This window comes from Procambarus clarkii, chromosome 1 (assembly GCF_040958095.1).
Source record: "Procambarus clarkii isolate CNS0578487 chromosome 1, FALCON_Pclarkii_2.0, whole genome shotgun sequence".
NCBI classification, from domain to species: Eukaryota; Metazoa; Arthropoda; class Malacostraca; order Decapoda; family Cambaridae; genus Procambarus; species Procambarus clarkii.
Window position 1 is genome coordinate 5,564,379 of NC_091150.1, and position 16,242 is coordinate 5,580,620.

A 16,242-nucleotide genomic window follows, 5' to 3' on the forward strand; every position below is an offset into this window, starting at 1 on the left:
ATCTCTGTTTTGGTATAAATTTTTTTGTGCCTTTATCATATATTTCACAAAACTTGCCATACATCTCATTCACTTCCTTGCCTAGCATCAAGTCTGTCCAATTATACTCACTAAAAAAATTTCTAAGGTCACCATAATGTCCTCTCCTGAAGTCTGGTTTTTCAACTGCTTCAACCTCCTTATTTTCTATATGATAGAACCCAATAGGCTCAGGAGTCTGTACACCTGTTGATTGACGGTTGAGAGGCGGGACCAAAGAGCCATAGCTCAACCCCCGCAAGCACAACTAGGTGAGTACAGAGAGCTCCGCGACTCCGGCCACACTCAGCTCTCAGCTCTGCTCCAGGCTTCGTCTCAACGTCTACGACACTGCTGTATCCAGGACTACTAAATAAATATGAAACTCACTAAACACTGTGTATCTAATCAACCCAACAACGTAACATAAACGTACGTTACACTTTAATCTAAGTTAGTATTAAGTTTTAGTCTTAGTATTTTTCCTGCCCGAAACGCTTTGCGTAATAATGGCTTTAGGCATTGTATGTACTAGCTCTATCTATAAATCCATTAATTTTTGTATTTCACCTTATATGTATGTACTTTACCTGAATAAATATTTGTATTTGTATTTTGTATTATTATCATCATAAATTAAACGTAGGCTAAGATCAGTAACCAAAGAAAATGGAAAAAACAAAAGTAAAGGTAAACGAGTGAGTGACGTCATCACAACAAAGGTTGCTATACGCCCCCGTGTCCACGACCCGGGAAGTACGCCTGTCTTTAAAGACCTGTGTCCAAAATACCCGCCAAATTGACTCTCCCATCGTACTCTCAAGACATTTATGGCAGTGTAAGTGTGTTGAGGGCACACCACTGAAGACTTTGAGGATACACCACGCGGGAGAGTCAACACTGTGTTGAAGGAAGGAGTCACTGGCTCCATCTGACCACCTTGATCCTTACATTTTCATCATCCTCAGTAAGTACTTGAGTACTTTCTGCTACACCATTGTCTTACACCCCCAACATACAGGATACAAGACACTCCGTACATTGACAACATCGCACACTAATTTTTTTACCACTTTGGACACCAGCTTTGGACATTTCGCATATGTGTACGTGTTCAATGTTAAAACGGCAATATGATGCTATTAACAATTAAAATCTACTTAATGGGCATGTAGTTATTAAATGAAGTTTAGTGATATGAGTTAGTTTAGTTCATTTATTATGCACCCCATACCCATCTTGTGGGCGGTAGTGGAAAGGGTTACAGAGGCACATAATGGGCTCAGGGACTGAACCCCACAATTCATTTAGCTAAGCAACTAAGCAAGTTACAATCTTGATGAGCTAGTTACAAATTAGTGATATGATGGACATAATCAGAGCTTGGTAAGGACGCCGCCCGCCAGCGTAAATGTTCAGAACCATACTGGAAACTGACCCAACTATGGGATGGGTTAACCCAAGTATCACGTTTTCAAAAGGGTCGCCCATGTTGGAAAAGACGAACGTCGAAAGAATATTGTTGAAAACATCTTGATAACTTATTAAACCAAAATTAATTATTAGTCAGAAGAAAGACGGAAACGCGATCTATATCTAAAACCTCTACCAGACAAATATTTTAAGTAAAACTGAAGATAGTTGTAGTTGTATAAAAGTGGCAGTTTTCATGGCTCGTCGAGCTCAAAACCCGCAGTATTCATCTCAGAACAATGCCTATTTCACGCAGATTCTTTAATAAACGTAAGAGTTTTATATGTTGCAATAAAGATAGAAATATAAGCTTCATTTTAAATACCCTACCATGTGCATATTTAAATTTAAAGCAAAGATACGTTTACTTTTATAATAGCCAAGCTTCGACCCCGGACAGATCGATCGAAGGAGCAGCTCTCACTCTCAGAACAATGTTTAATTCACGTGAATTCGTTAATAAACTTATATATTTTATATGCCACAAGAAAGATAGAAATATAAGGCTCATTTTAAACACTTTACATAGACATAATTAAAGTTCTAATGATGATTCATGTGTTTTAATAATCGCCGAGCTCTGACCCCCGCACAGACTGATTGACAGAGCAACTCTCTCTCAGAACAATGTCTATTTTACGTAAATTTGTTAATAAACACAAATGTTTTATATGTATTAAGAAAGATAGAAATATAAGTTTTATTTTAAATACATTACAATATAAATATTTAAAGCTCAAGTGAAGATACATATGCTTTTATAGTGGCATTTAGTAGCTTGTCGGTCATGAAGTGCAGACGCATACACATTTGCCGATATATTGTATAATTAACAAAGATACGCTAATAAAGCCTAAAATCTTATATGCCTTCAGAAAGACCGAGATATAAACATTATTATGAGTGCACCAAATGATATATATCATGTGTGAGGAAAAAGATATATCAATTTTAAATTAAGTTTCGACTCTCGCCGGGGCGAGAGATGGGGTGACTCTCGCCCCATCTATTGGAAATTCTGTCCACCTAAAGACCCAAAGCTACTCAAACCCTCCTAGCATTACATAAATAATGAAGTAATATGGTATATTTACTCACGATAATGTGGGTGCTGAATGCAGAACATGAGAAAACATATACAGTATTTACTCCAAAATAATATAATTTCATTATGAAATAAGTAAATAAGTGGCATCAAAGGAAGTTGACGGTCGAAGCGTTAATGTTGTGGAGCGACTTATCCAAGATATATCGTTGTCTGGAAAGTGTTTGTTGGCATATCAACCTTCTGTACACAGTGATCCAGTCGTCGCACTTCTCTGCTCAAATTATCACAAATTTAAATTATGATGTTAACAAGTAGAATACGTATTTTAAATAAAATCTAACATAACTAGCCAGAAAACATTTATTAAAAAATACATGTCTGGAAGTTAGTTTTGTTATATATACTTGTTATTCGTTGACAGGCGTTCGCCACTTAATCTACCATGTACTGTACTTATGTAAAATCTCCCTTTGTGTGCAGGACAAACATATTAATTGTGACACTAGCTCTCCATATATGTCAGTTGCTTAATTTAGAAACTGTATTTGTGGTCGATCTCGAACCCATTTATAATGTGACGACTTATACTGAATTTTGTAACTAGCTCATCAAGATTATAACTTGCTTAGCTAAATGAATTGTGGGGTTCAGTCCCTGAGCCCATTATGTGCCTCTGTAACCCTTTCCACTACTGCCCACAAGATGGGTATGAGGTGCATAATAAATGAACTAAACTAAACTGTCTCTTCGCTCATCTAGACGAACCCTACACGCCCTGTGATATATTGTTTAATTAATTGAGATTCACAAATAAAGCTTATAATTGTATGTGTTATCAAAAAGGCAGAGAGTTTAGTTCATTTATTATGCACCCTATACCCATCCTGTGGGCGGTAGTGGAGAGTGTTACAGAGGCACATAATGGGCTCAGGGACTGAGCCCCACAATTCATATAGCTAAGCAAGTTATAATCTTGATGAGCTAGTTTCAAAAGTCAATGCACATCGTCACATCAACAATGGGCTCGAGACTGACCACAAGTACAGTTTGTAATTTAAGCAACTGACATATATGGAGGGCTAATGTCACAATTGATATGTTTATCGTACACATAACCCCCATCCCCATCCAATGGGCAGCAGTGGATAGGTTGCAATCAAGTCGTTTTTGCATTTTTTTCACAGAGATGAGATCTTATTGGGTGAGGAAAGATATTCATGTTTTAAAGAAGGTTTCTTGGCTGATGCTTTCCATTGATGGAAAATACAACCTTTTGAAAATCAATGTTAGTTTGATCCAGAATGTGGAATGACCTTCCTCATCATGTTAAAGCCTGTACCTCTCTCAACCAGTTTAAGATAAAAACAAAGCACTACCTAATTAACTCCCTGTAACCTACCTTACCCCTATAATGTCAACCCATGTCTACTATTTTTTTAAACAATGCTGTTTGTCGACCAAATTGTATTTTTTTGCTGTTATTCTGCCATGTTCCCCCCTTTTTTATTTTTATATTTTCTCAACACATTTTATACTTTAATCTCAATTAGTATTAAGTTTTAGTCTTTAGTGTTTTCCTGCCCGAAACGCTTTGCGTAATAGTGGCTTTAGGCATTGTATGTACTAGCTCTATCTATAAATTCATCAATATTTGTATCACACCCTGTATGTATGTACTTTACCTGAATAAACATTTGAATTTTTGAATTTGAGATATTATAATAAACGAAAGTTTTTATGTCATCAGAAAGGTAGAAATAAAGGCTACGTTTAAAATCTTTTGTCATAAAGTGAAAGTGAAAGCGAAGATATATGCATTTTGATAGTTATTTGATGGCTAGCTCAGAGAGTGTGAAGCCCTGCACACCAGCCAATAAATTGTATAATTAGTTTCCATATGTTTAATTTACTTTAAAAATCTATATGTCAGAAGAAAGGGAGATGTACCTGTTAATGTGACAACATTTCAAAAAATATATCTCTTGAATTAAATAAATAATACCCCCCTATCGCCAGTGTCCGGACACAAGAAAACTTCCTAGGTATCAGTGTCCAGCCAGGCAGGGGATCACAGGCTGCATAATACTGATAAATTATGTAATGCACAGAGATGCGTTGATAAACATTAATGTTTTATATTTTATTAAAAATACAGATATAAACTTTGTTTTCAAACGTTGAATGTAACAATATTTCAAGTATAAGAACCAAGATATATTTATGATTTAACGATTTTCTATAAAGTTGCAATGATACCCTAATTGCACTCTATGATCATCATGTGACGCAGGATCGATGTCTAGGTGAATTACGGCTGACACAGTCAGATTATATATGTCAACTGCAAAGAGGTAATTATCAAAAGAAGGTGCCAAACCGGGGAATGTCATCCACAAGTACAGCTCTTAACATAAGTATGAACCTTATATATTATATATCATGAGAAATTCAGAAACATAAAATACATTTTAAAATTTATGTCATTAACCCTTTAACTGCGCGACCTATAAATATGACATCCCCCAGTGCGCAGGAAATGAAACCTCGGGAAAAAATTCTTTTTTCTTCTGAAAGTGTCAAAAACCCCTCCCTGTATATGGGTATAGCAACGGAAGTTCGAAATTGTACTTACTTTGGCTGCTATGGGGTCCGAAAGGTGGGGCATGATGTCATCATTCCCCGTGCGCCAGAGCAGTATGCTCTCGGGGCCGGTGGGGCACCCGGGGTGGGGCGAATATATTTTTGTTCATTTTTTGCGCACAGTTCTAAATACATTTTATTTGTTTTTACGTGCTAATCCTATGTATAATGAACACGTACACTACATTATGGTAGTAAAACATCCATACTGTCCAAGGACACTGTTACGTGCATGAAACTTGTGTACACATATCGTGCACATATTTACCATGTATCATGCTAATTTATGTATATATACAATCTATTTACAGACTATACATTGTCACACACTATATACATTCACCATCAACACATTCAGAACACCTCGAGTGTGAGCAGCCACACCCGGCCAGTCCTCCCTCACTTCGCCAACATTGCCCCTCCCATCATACAGTTTTTCACACCAATGTTTCATGTTCATTTGTGTATATTTACAACATATGTACACACTATACACTGTCACACACTATATACATTTACCATCAACACATTCAGAACATCGCGAGTGTGAGCAGCCACCCCAGACAGCCCTCCCTCACTCCAACATCTTACTCGCCAACATTGCTCCTCCCACCATAATGTCATTGTTTTTATTACACTATTTACACATGTTATATATACTTATCTACATGTTTTATTTACTAGAACTATGCAAGTAAGCCGGTATTGTGTCCAAACAGTACAGTGGCCATCATACACTGCATGAGAAATCACACAGCAGACAGCAAATGATGCTACAATTATGACGTCACATCCCTCACCAAAATAGCTCGTATGGGCCAATAGCAGCTGCCTCGTATGGGCCACTAGCAGCTGCCTCGTATGGGCCACTAGCAGCTGCCTCGTATGGGCCAATAGCAGCTGCCTCGTATGGGCCAATAGCAGCTGCTTCGTATGGGCCGTATGGGCCACTAGCAGCTGCCTTGTATGGGCCATTAGCAGCTGCCTCGTATGGGCCAATAGCAGCTGCCTCGTATGGGCCAATAGCAGCTGCCGCGTATGGGCTAATAGCAGCTGCCTCGTATGGGCCACTAGCAGCTGCCTCCTATGGGCCAATAGCAGCTGCCTCGTATGGGCCAATAGCAGCTGCCTCGTATGGGCCAATCCTGGTCACGAATTACTGTAAATGAATAATTGACCACAAGTTTATAAAACCACAAGAAAAATAAAAACACCTGGAGGCGCGTTGCGCACTCGAAGCCTGGGCCTGCAAGCGCGTTGCGCAGTTAAAGGGTTAAAGTATATATTTTGAACCACATACTCATCCTGTGAGCCTTAGTTTACTGTGCACCCCATAGTCATCACGTCACCCAAGGGGTCCATGTAATTACCCAAAGCTAATTACCCCCGAGGATCAGGCCTCCTCCGGTTTGGTTTTTGGTCCACCAGGCTGTTTGACGCAGCTGTCATTTACACACATTACATTTATATGTGGATAACTAATCAATCATTGACTTTTAACATTAGTAGCCCAACGTCTATAAGGATGATGAAATGATTTATGAGTGCCAGGCACTCAAAACTGAGCCTAATTTGCTACTTTTTTATTTATTTAATTTTATTTATATATACAAGAGTTTATACATTCTTGTAAAGCCACTACCACACATAGAGTTTCGGGCATGTCCTTAATCCTAATTTTGACCCCAAAATACGACCCTCCAAATTGTTTAACAAAGGTACCCATTCACTGCTGGGTGATCAGAGCTAGGCTAATGTTAAGGATTGGCACCTAGTCAATCCTCCCCGGCAGATACAAGCGAGTGCTTTACCACTATGCTACAGGGACTTTTTTTTTTTTAACCCAATCTGGCAACAGGACCCGAGAGAGAGACCGTCCAGATGTGCTGCTTCTAACCCTCAAACTGCTAGGGGCCCAAATGGAATTCACACCCACAGGCGCAAAAAAAAAAAAAAAAATCCAAAAAATTCTTTCGTCTTATAGAAGTGTTCATTTTTGTTCCCTGATCACGGAAAAAAAAATCGTAGGTGGCATATTTTAGCCGCAATAGGGTAGGGAAGTGTGGCAAAAAAGGGGCGTTGGCAGAGCCTTCGCCAGACAAGGTCAACTCCGCCCGAGCTGTCAGACGGCAGTTACCACAAATATATTATTACCTAATTATTTCAATGTCTCTGATTTTTTCTTAGTTTTTTTGCAGTAATATTATTCCATACAGTGAATTGTGGTATATTTATATAATAAAATGTGTGAACCATCGCTGTACTCAAAATTATGATGTGCATATTAGTGATTCAATTACAGTGGAACCTCTATTAACGAGTTTAATCCGTTCTGGCACCGAGCTCGTTACCTGGAAAACTCGTCTTTGGAAACAAATTTCCCCATTTAAAATAAAGGAAATAAATTTAATCCGTTCCACTCCCAAAAACATCCATACTTGTATGACATTTTTTAATGTCAATATAATACTGCACATGTAATTATAAATGTTTTGTTGTACTGTTTTAACATTTACTTTACCTTATGAAGAGTCGTTGCTGGCTTGAGGGAGACGATGGGGAGGTGGGAAGGAGGAGAGGGGTTATGGTGTGGAAGGAGAATCCACCTCTGAGTCAGGTGGGCTCTCTCTTCTTGGGATTTTCACCCCACTGGGACCGGGTTGTGGTTCACTATCACTGGCTCTTCTTTTCTCTACTTTCGGAAAGAACTTTTCTATTGACAATTGCTTTTGTCTTTGTTTTAGGATGTCCCTAAAACGAAACAGTAAATTGTCATTAAACATGTTCACACATCGGGTTGTCACTGCTTGATCAGGGTGATGTTTTTCTAAGAATGCGGTCACCTTTTCAAACATTCCTAGCACTTCCCTGATCTCACTTGAAGAGGCAGCAGCATCCTCCCGTACCTCCTCCTCCCCTGATGAGAACTCTTGTGCCTCCTCTTGATTAATCTCCTTCTGAAGTTCCAGGAGTTCCTCAGTGGTCAGTTCCTCACTGTGCTCCTCCACTAACTCCTGCACATCAGCAGCATCCAACTCCAGACCCAAAGTTTGCCCCAGAGCAACAATATCATCCACTAGATGCACTTCTGGGTCTTCCACAGGTGCAGATGCAGATGCAGGTGCAGGACCGAAACCTTCAAAGTCTCGCTCAGGGACACCCTCAGGCCACAGGTTACGCCAAGCAGAGTTAAGGGTCCTCCTTGTCACTCCTTCCCAGGCCTTATCGATCAAACGTAAGGCACCCAGGATATTAAAGTGGTTCTTCCAGAATTCTTTGAGGGTCAGCCCTGTATTGTCGGTCACATCAACACACCTCTCCAACAAGGCCTTCATGTAGAGTTTCTTAAAGTTTGCAATGACTTTCTGGTCCATAGGTTGGAGGAGTGGAGTGGTATTGGGAGGAAGGAACTTGATGGTGATGAACTGATTTTCAGGATACAATTCATCTCGCATCTGTGGAGGATGTGCAGGAGCATTATCAAGCACAAGCAAGGCCTTGAGTGGCAACTGTTTCTCTTCAAGATATTTCCTCACTGAGGGGCCAAAAACATCATTGATCCATTCAGTGAAGAATATCCGCGTGACCCAGGATTTCTTATTGGACCTCCACATCACATTCAGTCGCGCCTTATACACTTTACATGCCTTGAACACGCGTGGATTTTCTGAGTGGTAGACCAGCAGCGGCTTGACCTTGCAATCGCCACTTGCATTGGCGCAGAGGACGAGAGTAAGCCGATCCTTCATCGGTTTGTGGCCAGGCAAAGATTGTTCCTCCTGTGTGATGTAGGTCCTCTTCGTCATTTTCTTCCAAAACAGGCCAGTCTCGTCACAATTAAAAACTTGTTGGGGCAAGAACTCCTTTTCAGCAACAAATTCCTGGAACTCTGGTACAAATTTCTCAGCAGCAGCTTTATCAGAGCTGGCAGCCTCCCCATGTCGAACAACACTGTGGATACCGCTTCTCTTCCTAAATTTCTCAAACCATCCACGGCTTGCCTTAAATATCTCCTCCTCTTCAGACGACGCACCTGGTGTCTTCCTGACAAGGTCCACATACAACTTCTTGGCCTTTGCACAGACAAGAGCTTCAGAGACACTATCGCCATGCAATTGCCTTTCATTCATCCAGACTAGCAGTAGCTTTTCAACCTCTTCTAGGATTTGTGGACGTTTCTTGTTAACCTTGGCAACTCCTTTAGCCACCTCAAGCGTCTTAAATTGTTCCTTCCTCTTCAGAATGGTACAAATCGTTGATGAGGTCCTGCCATACTCCCTGACGAGATCAACCACACGCACACCACGCTCGTGCTTTGCTATTATTTCCTTCTTCACTTCAACAGTAATTGTTGCTTTCTTCCCCTTGCCAACACTGTCTTTAGCAACCAGCTTCTTTGGCGACATCGTGCGTTACAAATTGCAGTCACCAAACCACAAAAACACAGAGAAAAGCGCAAATAAATCCAGAGGGATGCTTGTCGTGTGAGATACAACAACAACACTGGCGTCGGAGGCGTCCGAGAATTTGCGAGAACCCGCGAGACGCTAGGAAGCGCCATGTGGTTTCACTCGTTAATAGAGACGAGCTCGTCAATAGAGACAAATTTGCTGCGAGTGGCTTGCTCGTTACTGGAAAAACTCGTTAATAGAGCCACTCGTTAATAGAGGTTCCACTGTATTATCTTCATAAAACAATAAACAAATAGTTTTGCTGTTGTTACACTATATACACAGGTTATATATAAGTATGCATGTTTTGTTCACCATAACGAACTACTAAGTTGGTCTTGTGAGTCAAAAAGCAAAGAGGAGTGACCACTAAACACCAGCGAGCCACTCACTGCCACTCCCTCCCTCAACACCACCTCACTCACCCTCATTCTCCTCCCACAATACTGTTTTTGCATTTATTCACTATACACAGACGTTATATATACGTATTTACATGTTTTGTTCACCATAACTGTACATCTAAGCTTGTATGGTGAGTAAAGGCACAAAGACGTAGCTACTCACACAGTCAGCTGATCGGAGGCCGTCCTCAAGGCCAGACGCACTAATATTTCTCGTCCAACAATATTGTTTGTGGTGTTATTACGCTATATACACACACATTATATATAAGTATCTACCTGTTTTATTCACCATACCTGTACAAATAAGCTGATATGGTGCCCAAAGACCATAGTGGCCATCAGTAAACAACATGCCAAGTCGTGCAGACGACGCTCCTCCCTCACCAAAATGGTGGCTCCCAACCTACTCCTCTTGCTGTTATCTCACACTATACACACGTTATATATAAGTATCTATATTTGTGTTCACCATAGCGAACCACTAAGCTGGTTTGGTGAGTGCAGTCAATAAATAGTGGCCATACACAGTCAGAAGACGACGCCACAACCCTCCCTCCATGGAGCACAGCGCTAAATATCACCACAATCCTGCTATTATCAGAATCCTGGTCAATTTTATTTTATTATATTATTTTCCTGAGTTTATACAGAGTTTTACAGAGTGACCCCAGAGTCCCCCCCTCGCTTCCAGTGAGTTTGAGGGTTGCTCTCACCCTTTGTCTCTGGGTGACTCTCTGTTTTGCCTCCGTCTGCTGCCTGTGGGGTCGGTGACACCTTCGACCCGGAGTCCTGCGAGTTTGGTTGCTCGGTGTGGCTCGGTTACCCAGTTGTGCTGACTAAGCGGGTGCGGGCAGCAGGGGCGTTGCACTTCAGCCTTGTCTTTTCCCTGGATCACCCTTCCTACCTGCATCCGGTTCCTTACCGTCTGTAGGTTCGGGGCGGGGTTTTTGTTGGTGTTGAGACTCGGGCAGTCTCGGGGAATTCCCCTTCCGGGGTAGTGACGGGGGCATTTGAGCCTGTTCCTCCAGCCGTGTTGTATGAGTCTGCCAGTGGGCTCCCTTCCTTAGTGTTTTCACGGCTGCCCCGGTTTTCTGGTACAGCCGGGGCTTCGGGGGAACGGCTCGGCCCCGGGGCCTGTCGTGTAGGTTCCCGGGGCTGGGGAGGGGCTGACTTGGGGGGCCTTGGCCCTGTTGGACCCCGTGGGGGTTTTTATCCCCCTCTAGGCGGGGCTTGTGGTTACGCGGAGTGGGGTCTTTCCTCCCCACTCGCCGTACGTGCTGTTGGGCGTTGGCCCCTCCCTGGGCTCGGTTCCTTGGCCTTTGAGTCGGTTGGTTCCGTCCTGTGGGTGGATGTTTCCTCCCACCCTTTTTTTGGACAGTGTTTTCGTCATGTTTCCCCGTTCGATGGGGTTCTACGTGACTTCTGATCTCGGGTGCGCCTGCGCCTTTGTGTGCCTTCGGGACTAGTGTTGGCTTCTGTGTTCTTGAGGGTTCAGGAAGGTTTTTCGCTACTTCCCGCATTATTGGAACGTCTGTCGGCTCCTCAGCCTTGTCGCCGTTTTGGGCTACTTGTGGCCCGGTTGGGCTACTTGTCGCCCTGTTGGGCTACTTGTCGCCCTGTTGGGCTACTTGTTGCTTTGTTGGGCTGCTTGTGGCCCGGTTGGGTTCCTTTTTGGGCTCTGCTTCGTTGGCCAGTTTTATTGTTCCTGCTTCCTTTTTTGGCTACTTTTCTAGTACAGTAGTCCTGGTTGGCGCCTTCCCGCAGAGAGGGTTGTGCGGTTCGGCCAGCGTGTCATGCGCATGCGCCGTGGAGTTTGTTTTGGTCTGGGCGGTGTTTCAGTGCTGGTGTTTTGCGCCCTTTTTGCTACAGTGCTTCGCCTCTCGCTCTTCTCCCTGGCTGCGGTATGTGCCCCTTCGCTCCGGGGGTGTCCTGGTTCCCAGTTGTGGGGAGGACGCCGCGGTTTTCCCTGTGTTATGGGTGTGGGTCACCTCCTTCGCCTCTCCCTGCTCTCCTGTGGGTCCGGCTCTGGCGTCTTCACCTGGCGGTGCTCCCGGGTTCTTCTGGGCACGGTTGAGTCATGTCAAGTTCGTGCCACCGTTTGCCAGGTGAGTTTCTGCGGTCTGGCGTCTTTTGGCCGGGCGCTGGATGCGGTGTTGTTTATATACCTGTCTTTATTTAGGTATATTTTTGTACGACTGAGACCGTTCGCACACCAGTGACTGTCCCTTTTTCAACCCTTCCTGCCTCATGTGCATGTCCAACCCATGCTAGAGTCATTCAGGGGACCCACCTTTTTTCATGTTGTGAGGTGTGGGGGTTATGGGGTTGGTTCTGTACTCACCTGGTAAGGCTCCTGGCTGTGCTTGCAGGGTTTGAGCTCTGGCTCTTGGGTCCCGCCTATCTGGTAGAACTTGCGGGATAGTACCAGTGGAGTGCAGTGGTGCTATAGGCACAATTGGGGAACACTGTCTTACCATCAGAGGTCTGTGGTTGTTACACGACCTACTTGCGAGCATTAGCCTTCTTGCTGGTTCGTCTGTGGACTTCCAGGGCACACTAGCCTGTTTTCGAATAGCAGTTCCGGCCCATCCTGGTTGTGGGGGTATGTGGGCCGGCGGGCCGCTCCAAGCAGCTGCCTGGTGGGCCACCCTCTGGCCGGTCTAGCCTGGCCTCTGGCCGGTCTAGCCTGGCCTCTGGCCGGTCTAGCCTGGCCTCGGGCCGGGCTTGGGGTGTAAATGAGCTCCACGTACCCCATCCAGCAGGTATCGAGCGGGGTTTCTCCGCCGTCGGTCGCCTGGTGCAGGTTTCTGGGCCTGCTGGGTTTTGTCGTGTCTCCGTTGGCCCTGTCTGGGGTCTGCCTGCTCCGTTCTCTGCCTTTGCAGAAGGGAGTTGCTATTTACATGTTGCATGTAGCGGTGGTGCCTGTTGCTACTACTGCAAGTGTGCATTGGTACCGTGTTTCACGGTGGCGTGTCCTTGTTCCTGTGTCCGGTTGTGGTGTGGCACTTTGCTGCTGTTTTGTGCCTGGGGTTTGCGTATGGGGGTTTGCTTGTTGTTTTTTGTGGTCTTCAGGTACCTGGTTTGGCCCTCTCATGTGCGTGGAGGTTTTCTGTCCCTGCCTGATTGTCCACCCCTGGTTGTTTTCCTGGGGTTTTTGTGCTTCTGCTCTTTCTTCCTGCCTCCTCTGCAGCAGGGGTGTTCTGCGTGTGTTCTTGGGCATTTTTCAGCCTGTGTCCTGTGGTGTGCTTCTTTGTTTCGGTCTATTGCAGTTGTTTGTACAACTTTATTCGGGTACTGTTCTGGCTGCAACCCTTCCGCCTTCTTTGGTTTCTTAGCTTGCCCTGCTGTTTTTTTTTTGGGGTCTTGCGATGTCTCGCTTCGGACCCGTCGTTTCTGAACTCCTGGCGGGCTTGCATGCTTTGGGGAGTTTTTCTGTTCGGCAGACGTTCCATCTTGTGCCGCCTGGGTTTCGGTGGTCGCGCCCGAGATCTTCCTGCGGCTCCGCCTTTTCCTGGGCTCGGAGGGGCCTTGTCGAGGCTGCTTATGTTCTGCCTCGCGGTCTCACCTCCGGTTGGTGGTCGGGTGGCTTCGTGGTAGGTGTCCCACCTGCGTGCTTCTCTTGGCGGCAGTATGGGGTATTTTGGCGGTCCTTCCTTTTCCTGCCCCTTCTTAGGTGGTTACTCTTGTTAGCTTGGTTTACTCTCGGCTTGGTTTTCTGGCGGGGGTTGGGGGCCGTCGTCTTGCCACATACTGTCCCCTCTTTTCGTACGGCGCTGGCGGAGCCGCTTCGGCTTGCTTTCGGTCTTGGTGTTGCTTCTGCACTGTTAGTAAGCTGTCTCGTGTGTCGTTTCACCTCCGGCCTGTTTGTGCGCTGCTTGCACCATCCTGGTCTCTGGTCAGCGTGATCTGTCTTCTCCTCGGTTGGTAGTGCCCCTTCGTTTCCGGTGTGTTTTTCCGTCGGCTCCTTCCTTTTGGCCTTTGCCTCTGGGGGTCGGGTCGCTGAATTTTCTTGCTCCTTCAGTTTTAGCGTTTTGGTTGTTCGGTGGCAGCAGTCTCCATCTTTTCTGGCGTGAGGTGGGGCTGCTGCATTCTGGAGGGGTCCAGGGTTGTTGGTGCTGTGTTGGTCGGGCCGGGGGCGTGTCGTGTTTTGTGTTCAGTGGCGGCCCTTCCCTGTTGTTTGCATGCCACGGCGTTTGGGTACGGAGTGCGTTTTGCGTTGATCCGGTTCTGTTCTTCCCGATTCGCGGATGATGGTGTCCCGGGTGGTCAGCCGTGTTCTTGTGGCTAAGCTGCCTGTGTTCTTCCCTCATGCCCGTGGCTTCGCTGCTCTCGCTGCTGTCTGGGCGACGTGTCCTTGCGGTCTTTCGGGCATTGATTTTGGGTGTTCGTGCGGGGACCTTGCTGCTCGTTGTTCTTGTGTTGTTCCCGGGATTTTTCAGAGCTGTGGCGCCTTGGGTTGGCGTTTGCTGCCGGTTGTCTCGCTTCCGTGGGTGGTACGTGGTGTCCGCCTCCCGGTTCTGTCCTTTTGACCTTCCTCTGTGGGTAGTTAGCTCCGGGGAGCCGACAGGGCTCCCCCTAGAAAACCAGCGTTGAATGTAATGAAACGCCATTTTCTGGGTGAGACCCGGAGGCTCCCCGGCAACCCTCCCTCCCTCCGGTCGGCAGTTTTTCGCGTGTTTTGACATCCAGCCTCAGAACTGATGGGTGGATAGCCGGCGTGGGAGGTCTGGGGCTCCCCCTTCACCCCCTCCCGGGGAAGGGGGAGCTGCGCAGACAGCGTCGCGGTGATGTATGACGTCATACTAGTTTCCTTGTTTTCTGTTGGGGAGTTCTATCCACTAGTTCGGCTTTAGGTAGCAATTTTCACCAGAATAGGGGTTTGTTTTGGAATGCTTACCTTTCTGGATGCTTGACCCGGTCGATGGCAGACATAGAATGCTTCCTACCACACGGGGGTTTCTATAGGCCCTAGGTAGGGCCTAGAACTCCATACACATGACTGATGCCAAAGTCTGACATTAGCATATCAGCCTGGTAAAGCTCCGGGGAGCCTCCGGGTCTCACCCAGAAAATGGCGTTTCATTACATTCAACGCTGGTTTTTTTTTTTTTTGGTATGCGCCTGTGGGTGTCAAATAGTATATAGCTATGCGCCATTTAAGGGTTAAGAAACAAATTTCCCCATTTCAAATAAAGGAAATAAATTTAATCCATTCCACTCCCAAAAACATCCATATTTGTATGACATTTTTTTATGTAAATATAATACTGCACATATAATTATAAATGTTTTGTTATACAGTGTGTCCTCACTTGAACCAACTATATGGGGCGAAGCCGATTCGTTCCAGTGCGGAATTCGTTCCATCCGTCCGGCCCCAACAACCTTCTTAATTTTTTTTTTATACATATGCCAGGACACATTAGCATTAGGAAATATTGCACCTGACTCATGAAGGGAGTCCTTGCTAGTGCTCTTCCTGTAGGCATACTGTAATACCGTACCAAAAACTTTTGAATTTTAGTTTGTTTCTTCATTTTGCGCTGCTTCATTATAATATCTTTCATGCCCTTTATGTGTCGATAATAATCTGAGATGGGGGAATTACCATCCCCCCACCACCCACACCATCATCCACACCACCCACGTCATCCCCCACACCACCCAAACTATCCCCCACACCACCCACCACCATCCCCGACACCACCCACCACCATCCCCCCCACACCATCCCCCACACTACCCACCACACCACCCCCCACACTACCCACCACACCACCCCCCACACCCACCATACCACCCCCCACACCCACCATACCACCCACACCATCCATGGGGTGTATTGAGGCAGCAGGCTTGGAAGCGTCTCATTCAACTCGCCCGACAAAAAAAAAAAAAAAAAATAAAAACTAGCTAGCTGACTTCTTAACCCCCTAATACATGCCTCTCACCACTGACACACACGCCCATTTATTAGGCATTCTTCATTTTGAATAAGGAATATGATAGATCAATGTGTTACAAGCCACTGAAATGGTAAAATTTTCTCTCTTAATTTTGTGAAAAGCATCAAGTATTATCAAGGCAAACATGTGGCATGGAGTCAGCAGTCTATAATTGCTGGGTTGACAGGTATCCTCTCCCACCTCCAGGGCCCCCCCCCCCCCTTTCGCCACTATGTGATGGAGTGCGAAAAGATACGTGA

At 45.1% G+C, this 16,242-nt stretch overlaps 2 protein-coding genes across 2 annotated transcripts in view; one reads left to right on the forward strand and one right to left on the reverse strand.

Annotated features, from left to right (window-relative positions):
* The first annotated feature begins 731 nt into the window (after positions 1-731).
* The window catches only part of LOC123750801 (tripartite motif-containing protein 59-like), a 178,388-nt gene continuing 162,877 nt past the window's right edge, over positions 732-16,242 (forward strand). Inside the window, exon 1 of the mRNA XM_069333025.1 lies at positions 732-985. The gene's annotated coding sequence lies outside the window, so the exon portion shown is untranslated. The remainder of the gene's footprint in view (positions 986-16,242) is intronic.
* On the reverse strand, positions 7,853-9,585 carry LOC138356796 (tigger transposable element-derived protein 1-like). Its single transcript, XM_069313148.1, has 2 exons — positions 8,023-9,585; positions 7,853-7,930 (listed from the first exon to the last, which is right to left on the reverse strand). Exons 1-2 carry the CDS (start codon positions 9,583-9,585, stop codon positions 7,853-7,855), a joined length of 1,641 nt encoding a protein of 546 aa, XP_069169249.1.

What these genes read in the sequence shown, in the direction of transcription:
- LOC138356796 (XM_069313148.1), bottom strand. Translation starts at nt 9,585, where the DNA reads ATGTCGCCAAAGAAGCTGGTTGCTAAAGACAGTGTTGGCAAGGGGAAG. An exon ending in TGCTAGGAATGTTTGAAAAG is followed by an intron (nt 7,931 to 8,022) that starts GTGACCGCATTC and finishes GTTTCGTTTTAG; the next exon opens with GGACATCCTAAAACAAAGAC.